Source organism: Anopheles ziemanni, chromosome 2, assembly GCF_943734765.1.
Source record: "Anopheles ziemanni chromosome 2, idAnoZiCoDA_A2_x.2, whole genome shotgun sequence".
Taxonomy (NCBI): domain Eukaryota; kingdom Metazoa; phylum Arthropoda; class Insecta; order Diptera; family Culicidae; genus Anopheles; species Anopheles ziemanni.
In genome coordinates this window covers 21,116,518-21,134,377 of record NC_080705.1, presented here as the reverse complement: position 1 = coordinate 21,134,377, position 17,860 = coordinate 21,116,518, and the positions used below count along the sequence as shown (strand labels likewise).

Genomic DNA, 17,860 nt, shown 5'->3' with positions numbered 1-17,860 from the left:
TACGACAAATTACGGTACAACCGTCCCGGGTGGATTCAGGTTACTACTTTGAGGGCATCAAGAGGAAAATTCGTGGCATCAGGCGGGACCTCAATTAACCCCGAAGTATTTATCTAGCGGCTGTGTATCGTCAGAACACAGTTGTGTGCCGATTGAAAGTGGCTTTGAGTGACTTTGATTTGAACATAGAAATAAATTTTTTGTTGAAGGTAGCTTAAAATAAAGTTATCTTTCTTGAAGAGAAAATTAAGTGATATTATGTCACAAAATTAAAACATTTTGGGAACATTACAATAATTCTAATTCAATCTAAAGACTTTTGGAGGGACACAACTATCGAAGAAAACGGTTAGATTTGCGAACGATCTGATAAAACTCAGTACCTTGTAGACATTCTCTTCACAAAAAAAAGGTGTAATATTGTATTTTTTTACTCTATTAAAATAAATGCACAACATTTTCAACGAGCCCCAGACCAGACTATCGTTTCCCGGAGAGAGAAAGATAAGGGTCTTCAGATAGCGCTGCGCACAATGGTGAGATTTTTCCCTCGCCGAGAACGACCGGCCGCTAGCAAAGCCAGACCGACAAAGTTCGCCGGCACTGGTGGGCGCCCGCCCGCGACATGTTCATTAATAAACGCTAATAAAACCCAATAAACGATGGGCACCAACCGTTGGCCGAAAGACTTTTCCTTTCCGTTTTCCGAGACACACCAGCACCGGCCGGTTCGGACGGAGGACTGGTGGGACTACCATCTGCCAGCCATTAGGTACATCTCACAACCGAAGCCAACGCCACCGTGCTTGGCCATTCGAGCTTGATGGTGGAAAAACCGGCGAATAAATGGGCGCCCACTGTCACGGGGACGGGGAAATGAAGTAAAAACCGTCTCCCCGCCGGCTCATAATGAAGCCATTTTCACCACTCGCCTCGTGTCGCTCCCGAATCGATCGAACGGAGGCGATCGATAGGCAATCGAAGGACTCTGCCGCCGGAGCCGAAGCGAACGCACATTGCATGTGGAAAAGTGCTCAAATGATACCGGGTTTTCTTCTTTTTTTTTGCCAGGCACGAGCTAATGTACGAACGTTACTCGAAGATGTCTCGGGCTAATTGGAGCCCACTGATCATACTTTCGAATCTGCCTGCAAACGTGTTTATTTTTTCACACTACCCGTACGCGATAACATCGATCGTTTGCCGAGTTTCTTGGGATTATTTATAAGACATGTTTTTATCTGCCCCATTTGCTTCTGTTTATTTCTCTTTTGTCGTATTTTTAAGCGTATGCAAAACCCGTACCTGTTCGTAACGTAGAATGAGCTTCTGGTTGAAACAAATCTTGTGAAAGGAATTGTATAAACCCGTTGAATAATTTTTGTGTTGCAAAGTATAATTTAATAAAAATAAAATTTAAATAATTGCATAAGGATTTTCATTCAATCCGTATTCTTTAGCCTTGGATTTTTTTTACTCCCAAGTACGATGCCGTATACAAATATCAGGTACTGATGCAGATAGGTCAAGGGAGCAAAAAAACGCTAATAATCTAATTTATCGATCAACCTCCCGTTGTCGGATCTGGTGATGGAATTAAGCTCCATTTAATGACAGCTCCTCGCGCGGGTCAACAAAGCGCCAGTAAAAATCAAACGCATTCGTATCGCTGTCAGGCTAATCGTTTGATTTGAAACGCTATTTTGAAGACCGCCAGCCGCCCGTGTTGTTCGGCCTGTCAGCCGGGAATCGGCAAACGACTGTCCGCGTCTATCGAAGTAAGGCACATCATAAATGTCTACTTAGCGAACTGGTAACTTGGAGATTGGTTGGAAGTGGCCGATCGGACCGATGAATGAACCCTGGACAGTGCAAATCTGCAAGTCAAACCCGTGAGATCGCCTACAGGTCGCACAAACCACCCATCAACAATGGCAACAACAAACGTCCTGAAGGGTATCGATGCGGAAAAATGGCCTGAAAGATTAATACCGCCGCCATAAATCCGATTACCGCGCGACTTCGGACGGTGCGCGTTCAGTTTCCCTGGCCGGGAGTTGTTTTTTTACCCCGTGTCCCACAACCCCCTCCTTGGCCATTGTTGGGCAATCTCTGGACCGCGTCATGGCACTTAGCTTTTCAGCGATTTTCTGCTGGTGGGCCGATGGGGTTTTCAATCATCGCGGACACCCATTCGATTTCCGCTAACCTCCGTCCCGCGCGTCAACTCGCACGCATTCGCCATTTGCATCGCGCAGCCCGAAAGGACCTGGGACCGCCAGGTACAACTCGCCGACTCCATTTCAGTGACCATTTGATTAACTCCTGCAACGCCACTGCGTCGTCGGGAAGGGGAGCATGTGAGTTCGAACACGCACCACGAAATCCAACGGTACTCAATCGAATGAACGGCATCCGAGGGGGGAAGGGGAGGGGGGGGGGAGGTCGAACGGACCATGTCCAACCGTTGCCAATTCTACCATGGTTGTTGTGAGCAAAACGGGTCAAAATGTAACGGGTCCGGCGAACGATGGTCTCCTGCCAGCGCCGCACGCCATCAGAGCCTAGACGCCTAGATACATACACACACACATATGCGTGGCCGGTTTGAGAGCAATCTGTCCAGCATGTTTTCACTAATCCATCGCGCCCACTCGAGAAAACTCGCGCGAGCTGATGGTGGAGGTCCGCACCGGTATCTTATCGGCACCAGCACGCCGTGCCTGGCACTAGTGTGCGCGTGTGTGTGTATGCTAGTGCCATTTGTAAAGTGCCACAGCTCCCAATCCTGTAGCCCTCCAGACGCGACCCCCAAGGGGGTGATAAAATCACACCGGAAAATAGGGCTCCTGCTGGCTCGAGTTCCCGTTTCGGTTTCGGCGAAATACGGCACTTTTCCACCTTCCAAGTCCAAGCGCTCCAAAGAGGCTTCTAGGTAACGACCCCTGATGGCAGGACCGGGAGCAAATGGTAGGCAAACGGGAAGATTACTGACACGACAACGTTGTTGGACAACGTTGGACATTCTATTCCTTTTTACCGCTTTCCGGCTCCACTCTAGCAGTGGACTAGTTAGTTTCTACTTGGCCGATCAAATGCCTCTAGTTCTAGTTCTAGAAGTGTCAGATAACCCACAGACAGACAGATAGACATGCAGACAGAAGGAATGGAAATCATTTTCCTGCGCCTTGCGGCAACAATTCAATTACCACTTCGCTCGCGTTACCCTATTAGTCCGCGGGTTGATAGGTTGATGCATCGAGGACCCCCCGCCAAGGATAGGCTAGCACTGAGGGCGCCACGGAAGGCCTCGCCTATGCCTCGAACTCCCGGAGGCACCGTTAGCAAATGGGAAACCATGTTAGATTTCCGTCCGCCACGCCTCGCGCATTAGGAGGTGGGTGTTACATTACAAATGGTTCAATGAATCAAAACCTTAGGGGTGCTTAAACGAAATCTGCAAAATGATCTTAACATGTGTCACATAAATTTAATCGATGCAATATCTTTAAACCATGCATTAAGCGATTCTCCTTTAGTGTTAAAACATTGAATCACGATAGGTTTTTTATTGCTCAAGAATCGTTCAAGTTCCCTTCAGTCCAACTTCCAAGCAATCCGGGTGAATATGACGCGCATCTACGTTCCAGAGAAGTAGAGTGACAAATAATGCCTCATATTATTAAGCCATTTATCATTCGGTGACGATGGTAGTGCCTCTTACTTGCATGCCAAGGAGTTGAGCTTTCGGCGAATCAGACAAGAACTTGGAATGTGTTTGGCGAAAACGCCACAGCAGATGGAGACAAAACGCGAAAAAAAACCTCTCACCATCTCTCTCCCTGCCCAACCCCTCGCGGGGAAAAAGTGTGTGGCAGGTGGAAAACTTCCATTGTTCTTTCCATTCCCACCCCTTTTAGGTGCTTTTTCTCCTTGCTAACGATTTGATGCACCGTCAACAAGGGGGCTTTTCTACTCTCTCGAGCTCTCAAGCTCGCGAGTGGAAGTAAGACAATGAGGAAACAATCATCATCATCACCATCATCATCATCATTCACTGGTTCTTTATCCACTTGGGTGCCCTTGCGGATGCTTCATGCTTGGTGAGATTTTGAAGGACTTGCCCATGGCGCAACTTCTTGTTTGGACCAAACGAGGAAAAACGCTCCTTGCAGGGGGGGAGGGAAATCCTGTTGGCGAGGAGCGAAAATTGATGCACGAGAACGATTTATTTCCCACTTGCCAGCACTCCTGCACGGCTATTCATTTGATTCGGAGGAAACAATTAGTGTTAGTTATTAATCTCCGCTCGGAAACAAGATTAAATTTGATGGAAACGTCGTAAGACGGACGTTTTATTTATCTCGAACGATGTATGAGGTAGTGGATTAAAATGTGAAGTGTATTTTTACAGTTTGATCAAACATGCTCTTCAATATAACTGACATAAACTAATCGTCAAATGGTTACATTTCCAACAAAATGAACATTCCTCTTTTTTCTGAATTCATTTCATGCGGTAAAGAAAGCCGGTATTTGAAACTTTTCTTTTGCTAGCACCACTACATCCGAAGAGGCTCACTTTCCATTTGCGTACAAAGAAAAGCAGCACCCTTTTATTATGTCATTACTCGTGTGCTATGGCTTAGATGAAACTAAATATATTCCACCGACATTGGACGTCGGAAAGCGACGGTGGACCGATGTGTCTATGATGTCAGCAATTAGGTACATCGAAGCCATGACAATTTCACGCACAGTGCTTCCTGCGATTGAAGGCATTACAATGGGCGAATGCCAAACCATCTCCACGCCAGAAAAACAAAGGCCAAACCGAGGATATTCTTCCGAGGGCCCAGCAGACATCAAATGTCACAGGACAATGGAACCTCTTCTGCGCCTTTTGTCCTTTCTCCGGCGGGAAGTACGAGATAAGGATGATCCGAACCGAGCTTTGGAAGCAAAAACAGACGCTCTCCTCTCGATGCACAAGTCCTGATTCTGCCTTCCCTCTCGTAAGACCAGAGTCCATCGTGATATGGCGTGAATTATGAACGGCAATGAAGATAATGATGCGATTTAGAGCACGTCCATTGTTTCTACCCTTTCACGGCGTTTGTCCACGGCGGGTCCGGCGGCACGTCCCCGCGCTGAGGCATACCGCAGCCATAAAGAGTCGGAAAGAAAATTGCCCATTGCCGGAAACCCGTCCGACGATCTCTTATCGTAATCGATGCCATCAATCAAACCGGCTGGGCCCACGAATGAAGTGGGCTCAATTCGGAGGAAAATTGGCAACACTCGTGTGCGTTAAATAAACGACTGGCACCCGCGGCGCAACGATCGTGGGATCCTCTCCGGGGGTGGGAAACTTTGGAACTACCGGAAAATAACTCGCCCACACGCGTCCCCGGGGGCGACTAATCATCGTGCCATAAAAATTCAATTTGAACCGGGTGGCAAAAAAAAACACCTCTTGCCAAGGGGGGGTTTTGCAAGGGTCGATTTGATGGAAGAAATGGAAAACGTTTCAAGGCCAAAGAAAATTGCACCACAATTTCCGGGCGACAGCAGCTGCTGCCATAACGAATCAATTCAATCTCTGATGACCGACAAAAATGTCTTAGAACTCGCGTGGTTTCTTTCACAACAAAGAACGCACCAACCACACGCGACATGCCGTGCATACGCTTTGTGTTGCCTGTCGCTGTGGGGCCGCATGGAGCATAGAGTTTTTCCCGTCCGCCCAATCAATCACAGCTGATTTGCGCCGCCATGTGATGCCGTCCATACGCGTCTCTCGAACCCAACTCGCATAAACAAAACGTGTCACGTGCGGTAGACGCTAGGAAAAAAAAGGGGGGAATGTAACGCACGTTCGCGTAGACAGACACGAACCTGACTTGGATGGGGTCCATTCCTCATGAGAAGGCCCTGATGAGGAGCGCCCCAACACACCCCGGGTCGGTCTCGGAATTCTGTCTACTCCATCGTCTCATCAGTGTCTTGGGCGGCTTTGTATCTCCTGCGTGAGGGAGTTCAATGACAACCTTTCAGGGAGTGATTCTGCTATATCTTAGTATACATCACAGGCTTAATCTTTCTTGGATCGTGCTATTATTATCGTGCCATTGCCTCATTAATTTCACCCATTGATTGCATGACGGAGACACACTGACATCAATATTTCCCAAACAGTTAGGAAGAAGTCAATTTGACAAATTATGATAAATATTTGTGATAAACGGAATGCAATACAACGCTATCCAAAATTTCCACCGGTTGATGCGGTATCATAAAATCACTATTGCAATCGAGCCGATGATGAACTTATGATCGGGAACTCGTGATGCAACAACCCAACGCGTCCATTGGCCGGCATTTTTCACAAAGTGACACCTCCAACGAATCCATCTAACCGGCTCCCTTGAAATAAACCCGAGATCCGAAGATTTGAAACCTCACACTCGCAAGGGGGTTTTCTCGAATATCAAACAACGAGGTACCGATCGTGCTTCTTCAGAAAAACGCCGACCGGCTTGGTGGATTGTAGTTTTGAGATATTGATAAAGGCAGCCGAAAGAAAGGGTCTCTTCGACGCCTTCTTGACGCCTGGCCTCTAATCGCGACATCATCGGATCGGATCGCTCGTAAAACGATATTTAAGACGGGAAGAAAATACACAAACGTTAAATCTCGATACCATAAACCGATCAAGCGAGTCAGAGGGCCCCGCGGGGTGAGAATTACTTTGGGCGCTTCCGTTGAAAGTGATTTAACGAAGAGGATCTGGTCATAAATGGAGTGCAGTTGGAAAAGGTTGGTTTTATTTTTTAAAGATGTGTTTTAACATGTCCTACCATCCTCCTTCTGAACACCTGGTAGGAGTAACGGCGCCAGGAAAAAGCAGTGTAATTTATTTTACAACAGTATATTTTGTCAAAATCGAATTAAAAAGAACCTATTTTGATGCAAAAGTTTTGCGATATCAAAATTTTATTAATAGGGTTACCTTTTTCGGTAAATCTTCATTGCGTGTAGCTAATTAAATTTGATTACTTGCACGACTCCTGTTTTGCCACTTCGGGAAGCTGAACATTTCCCCTTTCGGCCAATCGAGCACATGAAGGACAGTCGTGTCAGATGCTCGTGTTTTCAATAATATAAAACTGGTTCTACATCATAACCGGGTGGACACATTGACACCCCATTTTAATTGGAGTCAATCACAAATCTCCAAATACAGTCAACCATCATCCGGGTAGCTAAATTTGGCTCGCGCTTGCCCAAGGGAACTTTTAACTAAAGATGGATTTTGAAAACGTGTTTCTTTTCGTTTGCTTTGCTTGCAGCAGGAAGAAGAATGTTTTTCTTTCTTTTCAAATTCCCGATCAAGTGCAAGAACGCAAGTGCATGTCTTCTCGTCGCCACGAAGCTGGAATTCCCAAAACGGGCCAAAAAAGGCATGCCAGAACAACTTCGCAGTGGAATTTCGTTTCCGTTCCGGCACCGTTAAGACGAAACGCATTGCGCGAACGACCTTCCGCTCGGGATCGCAAGCAAAGCAAACGGATTGGCACGTGATTATGAGGTGAAAGGGGTTTTAAAGCGGCAAACTTTTACCACACCGAGAGTCACCGGGTAACTTTTACTCCAACTCCAACTGGGTGAAGGATTTCGGTCCCCCATTTCTTCGACCTCGAAAGGCAACTTTTTCCAGGAAGGAGGTGCTGTGCACCGTTTTCCATCCGGTTGCGTTTCGGGAGCTGTCGAAAATATAAAAAAAACCCACGTTGACGATAGAGTAAAAGAAGGAAAAGCCACTCGACACTGCCTCGATAACCTAATAAATGTCCGATAAACATCATCGCGCCAGGAAATCGAGGCCAGTGGAAAAGCGGAAGTGCAGCAAAAGAGAGAACAAAAAAAAAACGAACCGCAAGGATCTGGTGGCCTCTAGTGGCCTCTCGACACAAATCACTACCCGATGGAACCGTCAACGCTCTCACGTTAATTCTTTCAAGGACTGCGCGAACGAAAATGATTACAATCGAGTGTGAGAAGTGAGAAGAAGAAAAACGAATGCTCGCAAAAAAACACCCCCCCGGCAGGTAGTAGGGTTTTGATCGATCGGAAAACTTTTCCACTGCGAAACGGACCGGATGGGCAGCTCGGTTCACTTCCGCTTGTTACAAGGCGACAGTGCGACAAAAAAGACTCCGGAACACCCAGTGCGGAGAAAAACGTCGAAACGAAATGGATCGAAATGGGCAGTGAGGAAAATTAACGAAAGCAAAAGAAAAAAACGCATCTCCCATTTCGCAAGTTCCTTTCCGTCGAACCTCGAGAGCAAAATCGGAAACGGAGTAAATTGAGGGAGGGGGTGGGAAAAGAGCTGCCAAATGGAATATCAAACATAAAACCGACGGAAGTCTTTGCGACAAGCAGAAATGTGGAGCGACAAGGGGGGAAAGTAAAAAAACAACGTCCCACTGACGAGATGATGGGCTCGCCGTTATCGAGTTTGAGCAAAAGTGTTTTTGCCTCGTTTTCAGCTTCACTGTGTATGAGTTTTCCGTTGTTAGCAAATGTCCATTCCATGTAGTAACAAAAGTCGATGCAGAGGAGAAAAACTTCGCGGCACGGCACATCATTTCCCTCTTCGAACGTTGGGCAGGGACGGTTGGAATTCCGATGTTTTCAAGTGTGCAAAAACTTATTTGTGATGAAGCTTTTTTTTCCTATCCCACTCGTTCCATCGTTCGATCGTCAAAGTTAATGTTTTCATTATCGCAGCATGGCACTATATTAATTAAGACATTAAGAAAGGAGTTTGAATTAGATGATTGCATCTGAGTTTTAAACGGAATAAGACAATTTTTGGACATTCGAAGCAGACTATAATATTGAGTAGTTTCATTGAATCGCACGCCATATTCTGCTGCACTCAATTTCAACAAGGCGTAAACATCTTTTCAATCTTTAGCGAATTGTTTCCTACAGCGCTGATGTTATCAGGAGAAAACCGAATTCGAACTGGAATATATTTTAAATCAAACATACACGTTGTCGATTTTGTAAATTATACGTTATGAAATGATCGGGGGGGTTTTCTCCAGAGCACAACCATGTTGTCTGGCTTCGCCTCGGAAAGATGCGATCGATGCAGTTGGAAATGGTTCACAAAAACTCAACAAAAACGAGGTAAAACGAAACAGCAATTTGCCCTCGGGATGTCCTCGGAATCATCCTCCACCGTTTGACGTTCGCAACGTGTGTTCGCCCCGTCGAGAGAGAGAAGCAGCAAAAAACGAACCCAGCAACGAGCGGGCGACGATCGATCCACCCAAATAAAGTCATTCGTCTGGAACGGAATGGCTTGCCGGTGGACCTTTTTGGCCCATTCGATGATGGCACATACACGCAAACACGGACAAAAAAGAGAAGTGCATTCCATTGCAATCAACATAAAGGACAACGGTGGCTCCCGTTCGGTAGGGTTTGCTCTTTTATTATTTATTGTTCATTCAAAGTCCCGTACCAGATTCGTATCAAGGATGGTTCTCTTGGAGGGGGGGGCTCACTTTAATCACACACATGGTGAGTTTTGATTTTATCATAACATATCCCAGCCCTCCATTCATTACTCGCTGTGCGACTCGTTAAACCTCGGGGCGAGTATTGCACATTTATCATGGTTGAAACCATGGAAATGTTCGAACATTATGCAAACAAATGTTAAAAATAATAACGGTCTCCTAAACCGATGGAAGCCGGTGGCAACTGAAGTTCGAAAGTACACGCTGTCGCTGCCTTTTGAAGGTTTACATCATCCCAGAGGGGATTTGCTGATCAGCGAATCAAATGTATTTATTCCTCCTTTCCTTCGTTCGGAAGGAAAATCCTTCGTTCGGAAGTCATCCAACGAAGGCCTTAAGGGGATACAAGAAAAAGATAGACAAAAAACATGAAAAACAACGAAGAAACAGAAAGGAGGAAATACATTTCCGGCGACACTCCTTCCGGAATCCGAATGGGGATGGTTCTTCGAAACCGTTTTCCTTAAACGCACCCTTCGGATGGAGATATTAAACACACTCCGCGAGGCTAATGGTGCGACTGACTGCACATTATCGGTCATTTTTAACATTTATCTGGAAAAATCTACCTCAATTAAAATCCCAAAAACAACGATCGTTTAAATTCTAGAAATACATTCCGAGGAGTCGCGGATTGAATCGAAGAAAAAAATCTCATCCGAGCGATTCGAAAAACGATCCGACTGTTTTGATGATCCCTCGAGGGCTTCAAATCCCGCAAGCGCCGGTCGGCAAACAAACAAAGGCCTTTCGGTTCGGCAAGAAACAAAAAAACTAAGCAAACTAGAAAGAAAATCACCATAATTTCCTCTCTTCGCTTGGCTGATGGTGATGGTTCGGAATTGCAGTCTACCGCATGCCAGCGCTAGTGGCCCGGCTGGGAGCGTCGTAGGAGGTCCCTACACGACCAATACAATGTCGAATTTTGCAATATACCCTCCTTTTTCATGATGGGAAGAGATTCAACCCCCACCCGCCCAGCAACAAACGATGGGTTTGTAATTAACTGACCAGTAGAATAAGGTTTTCGTAAGGAACAAACCTTCGTAAAACATACATCCATGCACTGCTTGTAAATCTTTTAAAACCCTTCCCAACGATCCTCACGAAAACGTTGATTAACTCATTAGTGGGACGCACGATTGGGAAACAGTCTTAAATTACCACTCATTTTAAGATTCTAATAACCCTTCAAAGTTAATCTCTTCATCTTCGAAACACATTTTTCGTGTAATAAATAGGAGATTTCTTAAATCCGACACACAAGAAGCCCAATCTACGATTACAAAACTTGGACTAATAAAACAAAGTAATCTGATCGTATCAAGGGCTTCTAGGTATTTATGTCTGACATTGAATCAATCGCGTCTATCTTGTTTATCTAATATTTTTAATCTGACTCATTCACGAAACATAACGACCATGATTCCATGTTTCATTATTACATTATAACAATCGTATCATGAATCTAAACAACCATATCCTACGGCAAAGAATGCGGTATTAAATAAGATAAACTAGCATCAGTTATTACGGTACGCGTTTACAGTAACCTGCCAGTACTATTGTTTATTTTCTTGAAGCAAACATTGAAGCATAGTCTGATTCTGACAAAAAAAAGATGCAAAAGACCACCAGACTTCTGAAGAACAATTTTCGTGCAGCGAAGCATAAGCAAACACGCTCCTGGCCGTGCGATGGTGATGATAGTGATTTATTTCCATAAATAATCGCTTATTATTTTCCTCGCGCGGGAAGAGGAAGTGTGCAAGTTGGCGAGGGCCACGTATGATTAAATATGCGTAGACGTTTATGCTTCCCTTTTATTTAGCACCAATCTCCCGCTGGCCATCGGCTTTCCTTCCATTTGCCCTTCGCCTTCCGCCTCGCGTGATTCATCGAGCCCCAAGGGCAGAAAGGATTGGATGCAAAAGTCCGAAAAGAATCCTTCCTCCTGCGTGTGAAAGTAGGCTGCTTCGCGTTCGGGCACGGTTTGGGAGCAAATTTTTGTCTGTGTGTAAATTATGATCCCACGTCGAGGCCGAAAGTCGTGGTACGGAAGGCTGCCCGGGGGACCCGATGCAGGTCACAACAACCTCGATGCAACTGCACAAAACTGCACCTACTTGTAGTGCAGGGCAATGTTTTGGACGGATTGCATACGCTCCATTTCCCTCCAACAACGGGGTGTCCTTGTTGCGCCGGCATCGCTTCTGTCGGCATGCGCGGGGCCCTGGCTTCCGAGAGGTCATAAATCAAGGCGAGATTTATGACGCTTAGAAGTCGTTTAGTTTTCACTTGCTCCGACGCCTTCGGGGGACGCCTGGCTTACTTTTCGGCTGTAACGATGTGTGTTGTTGTATGGTCTCGGTCGGTTCCAGCATCGCTCCTGCATTACTGGTGACTGGAGGTCGACATTGGATCGGTATTCGAAGCGGTTGGCTTCTTGGCCCACGGGGAAGGGTTTTTTTCTGTTCATAATTTTAATTTTTAGTTTCATTTTCGTTCCCACCGTTTGTCGGGTGTCGGGATCTTTCGACGGGTTTTCTCGTTGCACCTTCGCAAAGTAAATAGTAAGTGCTTTTGGACCCATTTGTATTTTAGGTGAAGGACGGAAGGAAATATCCAATTATAATTATAGCCACAAGTGAAACTTATCTTAAAATATAGTTTAACACTGATAGAAAAAAAAACCTATAAAATAAGCAACTAAATCAAAAGGCACCATTCCTATACTTGATTTCGATTTTGGTTTCTATCAATGTCACAATAATTAAATCATACCGTTCATGAAGACAATATGCAATAAATAATCAACCAAACGAAACAGAGCTAAACAGTAGTGTATAAATTACTTGAATAACCGATCGTGTCACGTTTTCGAACGATTTCTATCGATTGCGACACGAGTTCCGCGCGCACGTACAAACCGAATTAAATAATACATTTGTATCGATAAATTATACCCAAGGAGTATCGAATTTAAACCACTAGTTTCGTAATGTCTAAATTATTGATTCATTGCCTAACCGAGCATCCGAGCCAGCGCGAATAGGTTAAACCGGGGGAGGCCCTTTTGTGTTTGTTTCGTGGCCCATTGGAGTGAAACAAACGAAATTCGATTTCCTATCGATGGCTTTTCCCCTTTGGCCGACGTTGTGCTTGGCCTTGTGCCTTTTATCCTCGGCCAAACCGAACAATCGGTGATGATATCGTTTGTCAAGCCGAACGATTTATGTTTCGTCCATGTCTAATGTGTGCATATTCATCTATGTTGGACCCGTGAATCAAAGGGCCTGGCCTGGGTTCTTGTCGTTCGTTACCACACCTGGTTTATTGTTTTTTGGTGGCGTTTTTGTTTTCCCTCTTTTATGACCACAAATTCGACAACATATATAAATTAGTAATTCCGCTCGCTCCCGTCGACGAGTGCCCTTCAATCCGGTCTGCCAAGGGCCTCGGGGAGGGGGCTTGGTGGTTTTTTTTAAAAACCCCCGGTTCCGTTTCTTCGGTGTGAAAAGACGGAACGGCACCCGAAGGTCGCACTGTCCGGTGCTTCGAGGAACAGCGTTATCCGCGATGTTCGATCGGCCGGATCAGCACCAATGGACACGCGTTTTGATTCATCGCCACCCGTTACGGACAAACCGGCTCGAGATACTCTCTTCGAAGCGCAGTTTATGTCACAACGGATCGTCGCGTCATAAATAAGCCACTTTGATTGCCCCGGACCGAAATTCTTCCACCAATCGACGTAAAGATTGGCCCAGAAACACCCGGTGCCCGGAGTGCGGGAAAAGTCAGTGCCAACGGGAGATAATAAACCCTGCGCCCACCACGATTCTAATTCGGTGAATTCCCCCTCCTCCATACCCTTCGTTTTTACAGGTGCCGCACACAGTTGTACGGCATAGGGAGATACAATTTCAAACGCAGAAAAAAAAACCGACCTCAAGCGTGAAGCCGCCACCAAATGAAACGTGGCGCACAATATTCATAACTCACCCGAGCTTCCAGCTCCAGGTTCCCGGCTTGAAAACGGAACGGAACGGAACGGTGCTCGGTCGAAATTATAAGCTCAAAGTAAAAGCCACTCCAAAACCCGCATGCCAACAACAATAAATAAAGCGGCGGCCCCGTCGCGGGTTTTGGATGGAAAAGGTGTGTCACCCGGCTGGGAACCCTTTTTTTGTGCGGGGTAGTGGGGGCCTAAAGGGCGTCAAAGGGTGCGCTTTTCTATGCATGTCAATTTTTTGAAAATACCCGAAACGCAACGCTGTCACGATGGTTTGGAGTTTAATGTTGCTTCCCCCCAATCGGGTGGCCGCCCCTTTTTTATAAAGGTGGAACGAATCAGACTCAAGGGCTTCTCCTCTAGGGTTCGAAATTCAATCCACTCTTGTAAAATGGAAAACTTATCGCTTTTTTCTCTGCTGAACTGAAAATTTACTGCACAGAACGGCAGAAGCGGACAAAAGTGGAACAGAACTCTGAGGTTGCTCAATTCGATGCAGCTATGCAAATGCAAACGTAACATATTACAGCAAAGCGTGCGCCATGTCATCTGAGCCCTGGGAAAGAGGTCGCACGCTAATGTGTATGTGTTGTCTAGTGATGTTAAAAGTGCATACATTGCATTGGCAGCTTCGCGGTGCGTTCAACTTCGTATATGCCTGACTTGAGATTCGTAACGACCGACGATTAAACGAGTCATTTTAATCAGACGCCGTTTCGACTTGGCGAACATGGTCCGATGCATTTGTTTATTACATTAGTGAGACATGCTGTGACTCGGCTGCTAGTGAACCAAAAACAAAGCTTGGCGCAATCAGACGTATTGTGACGCAGAAATTATGGAATGTTTAACAAACATACCCGAGTATCACGTAACAAGAAGCGATATTTACAAACATGCCTTTTTTGTTTTTAACAATATGTCACGTTAAATATTTCTCGATATCAAGAGGTTTGCTTGAGACCGAGGGCCCTGGTTGAAAAAATAGTCAGATGGTATGCAATCACTGAGCATTCTTGAGGTGATAATACTTTGATTACATGATTCACCGTAATTTTTCTCCACGGCAATTCTCCCCGCCAATTCCCGACCTTCTCATCCTACCACTCAACTCCAGCTCCAGCCGAGGGTGACAGCAAGAAGAAAACTCCGGTCGGGATAATTTTGTTACGCCACATTACCCGGTACGGGTCCGGCCGGGTCCCTTTTCGCAAACGATTTAATTCATTTCAATTGGTTTGCTGGTAGGCAACTCTCGGGCGCATCTTTCTTTACCATCCGCCTGCGTCTTATTCCGTTTTACACTTTATCACCGGGCCGCTTTATAGGCACGAACTCCTCCTCCAAACGGTCCGTTTATCTCTGCCCGGGTTTGTCGTCTCCGAATGGTTTAATTGAAGCGAAGAGCAGCACGCGGGCAAAAAATGAATGAAGCGAGCGGAAAAAAAACGAACGCACTTTAAGTTGAAAATTGCAACTCTAACGAGGCGAACTGATGGAACGTTTTGCTACCACTTGGGAGATGCAGGAGGGAGACGATGAGTCGTGGGAATATGAGTCGCAAAAATTAGACATCACCCGTTTTATTGTTACTTATGTGGATTATGCTGAGAGAACTAAGTTTTTATGGTTAGACTTTTCCTAGTTTTTTATTCTAATTTAAATTGAAGTTTAAATGCCCAAGCTTTAAAGACATACTTAAATGAATAATCAGATTAGATGACAATTGTGCTGCTTATAATATTTCATTCGTTGCATGATTTTTAAAAGACTCAAAAGAGTTATTATGCCCTCCAAAAATCAAATTCAGGGATCTTGCCAACTAATTAAAATCACGATTAAATCTTCCCACCGCGATGGCCTTCCGTTCCTCGGGTGAATAACAAAAGCTACCTTCAGCTACGATGAAAAATATCTTAGAAAACGAAACAACGCCGAACACGGGAGAGCGGGCAATATTTTCCAGCCATCCAGTGTCCAATAAAATCTGTCGCTCGTTCATTCGTATCCAATTTCATGGCCCAACCTAGACGGCTCCCCTACTTCTGGCGCCTGCCAGGCAAGTGGGATCAGTTCAAAAGGACAGCACAATTGATTAAAGTGCACTGTGCACTTCTTGACTTCCACCACCACCGGACCACTCCTCCTGCCTTCGCAGGACGATTTGTTAGCGATTGTGACTCCGGACCGCGTACGGTTCAAGCCACCGAACCCTCGAGTTGAGCTGTCCATGTCGTCCGACAAAACACTTGACGCTGACGGGAGGCTGCCCATCCGAGCATAAATCACACCATATACACACACACCAACATCGGTCGTGTCGGGTGCAGTGGAACATATCTACCGAACGCCATTCGAAGGCGAGCAACATCTGCGAGGCGGTAGGGAGGTGTTTGCTGTGGACATATAAATGTTTCTGCTACGGTTGTGTTCCGACCCGAAGAACATTTACCACTGAACAGCAAGGACACCAGGGCACAAGGTCAGGGGAAGGACTAAATTCACCCCGAAACCCCACAAGTATGCCACCGGTAGTAGATGTAAATGAAAGAGTGGTTAGTTCCAGTGGCAATCAAAAATTTATCACATTTTATTGTCGCTGTAGCTGATGGCCAACGTTCACGAGAACATCAAGATACGCTTTGGGAAGACCTTTTTCACTTGCATTCTTTCCTTCCCTTCTACGTGGCGAAGAATTATTGCAAAGATTCTAATCATTCCCGATGATTTCAACTCACTCCACGAGCAATGGTGACCCACTTTAAACTCTCGACCGCCATCAAGATGGACTCCAAGGAATGGTCAGGAATTTCTCAATTCCTCCATAACAGATCACAATTTATCCTCGCTCTTCTGGATGTTTTTATAGATTGAAGTGTAATTTTTCAAACCAATCCTGCATTCCGTTCGTGCCAATACTACAGATTTGTGGAATTACTTGCTCCGTTCCTGTGAGTTCCTGTAGGAGGAATTTGTTTGTCAAGCATTTCAAGCAAGGAAGTTCGATGAACCCATCACTCAATGCGATACGGTGACACATTTACAACTCGTTGATTTATAGCAAACATATCTGCAGAAACTGTCCGCCTTTCCAATTTATCACCGGGGTACAATTTAGCGAACCTCCGCCAACTTTCCCAGCTAATGGCTCACAGTGGTATCTGCTACCGGAGGAAATGTGACTTTTATTGCTTTGATTGTTAGGTAAACTTCCCAGCTTTAAGTGGATTATGCTGCTATTGATATGATAGGGCAATGTCTCGCAATGTCTAATACAATTCGTTCGTTTCTCTTTCTCCCCGCATTGCCAAATCGCACAGATATCGCACCTGCAACCGCACGGCCAGCTGCCCCAGCTGGTGAAACCGGTGGATCACTATCCTCAGCAGCAGGACGCCTACGACACCGTCGACGCCGTCCGCTACGGTCAAAATTTGCTTCGCTTCGACCCGCCCGGTTCGAACCCGTCGTCGCAAACCGGTTACTACGCGGACTACGGCTACGGTACGGTTCCGCTCCGGGGTTCGATCCAACCCGAGCAGCTACGCCACGCGTCGGCCGTGTCCAGTGGCCAACTGCACCCGAGCAAGGGTGAGCGGTTGAACAACTACGACTACGTGCGCGCCCGGAACACCCTGTACGGCGGTTTCCACACCGACCAGCACCAGCAACATCGCGGCGTAGGAGGCCGGGGACTCGTTGGTGGTATCCTGAAGAACAACATCAGCACCTCTGGTGGCCGAACATCGGCGGCGACGGCCCACCGCCACCCGCTGATCTACGATCTGAAGCAGTATGAGTACTACAACAACGCGTGCGACACCCGCAACTACCGTGCGCCGCTTAGCGTCAAGAACACCAACAGCATCGACCGTAACTCGTCGTACAACGTGAACTACAGCCTGAACTTTACGAAAAATCAGTACAACATCCTCATCTCGCCCCCGCTCCATCCGGACCTTGGACCGCGGGTGGCGGTGCCACCGTACGAGCAGGACCCTGCGCCACCACCTCCTTCCGCCGGGTACTGTGGCGAGCGGCCAAAGTACTACAACCATCGGGAGGGACCACACCACGCTGGTGGAGCTTCGACCAAGGGTTACACCACCGGCCAGCAACACAACAAGCTCAACCAGAAGCAGCCACCGAGCAGCAACAACGGACCGGCCCACTACACTCAATACCTTCCGGGTCAGAAGCGGCAATCGAGCGTTCAGCCGCAACATATGAAGGGAAAACAGCAGCA

The 17,860-nt window shown here is 46.4% G+C and overlaps 1 protein-coding gene across 1 annotated transcript in view; it reads left to right on the top strand.

The window, feature by feature from the left end:
- Positions 1–17,860, top strand: part of LOC131285661 (uncharacterized) — a 72,925-nt gene that overhangs the window by 47,367 nt on the left and 7,698 nt on the right. Inside the window, exon 2 of the mRNA XM_058314522.1 lies at positions 16,935–17,780. Within this exon, the coding sequence (XP_058170505.1) occupies positions 16,935–17,780 (846 nt within the window). The remainder of the gene's footprint in view (positions 1–16,934; positions 17,781–17,860) is intronic.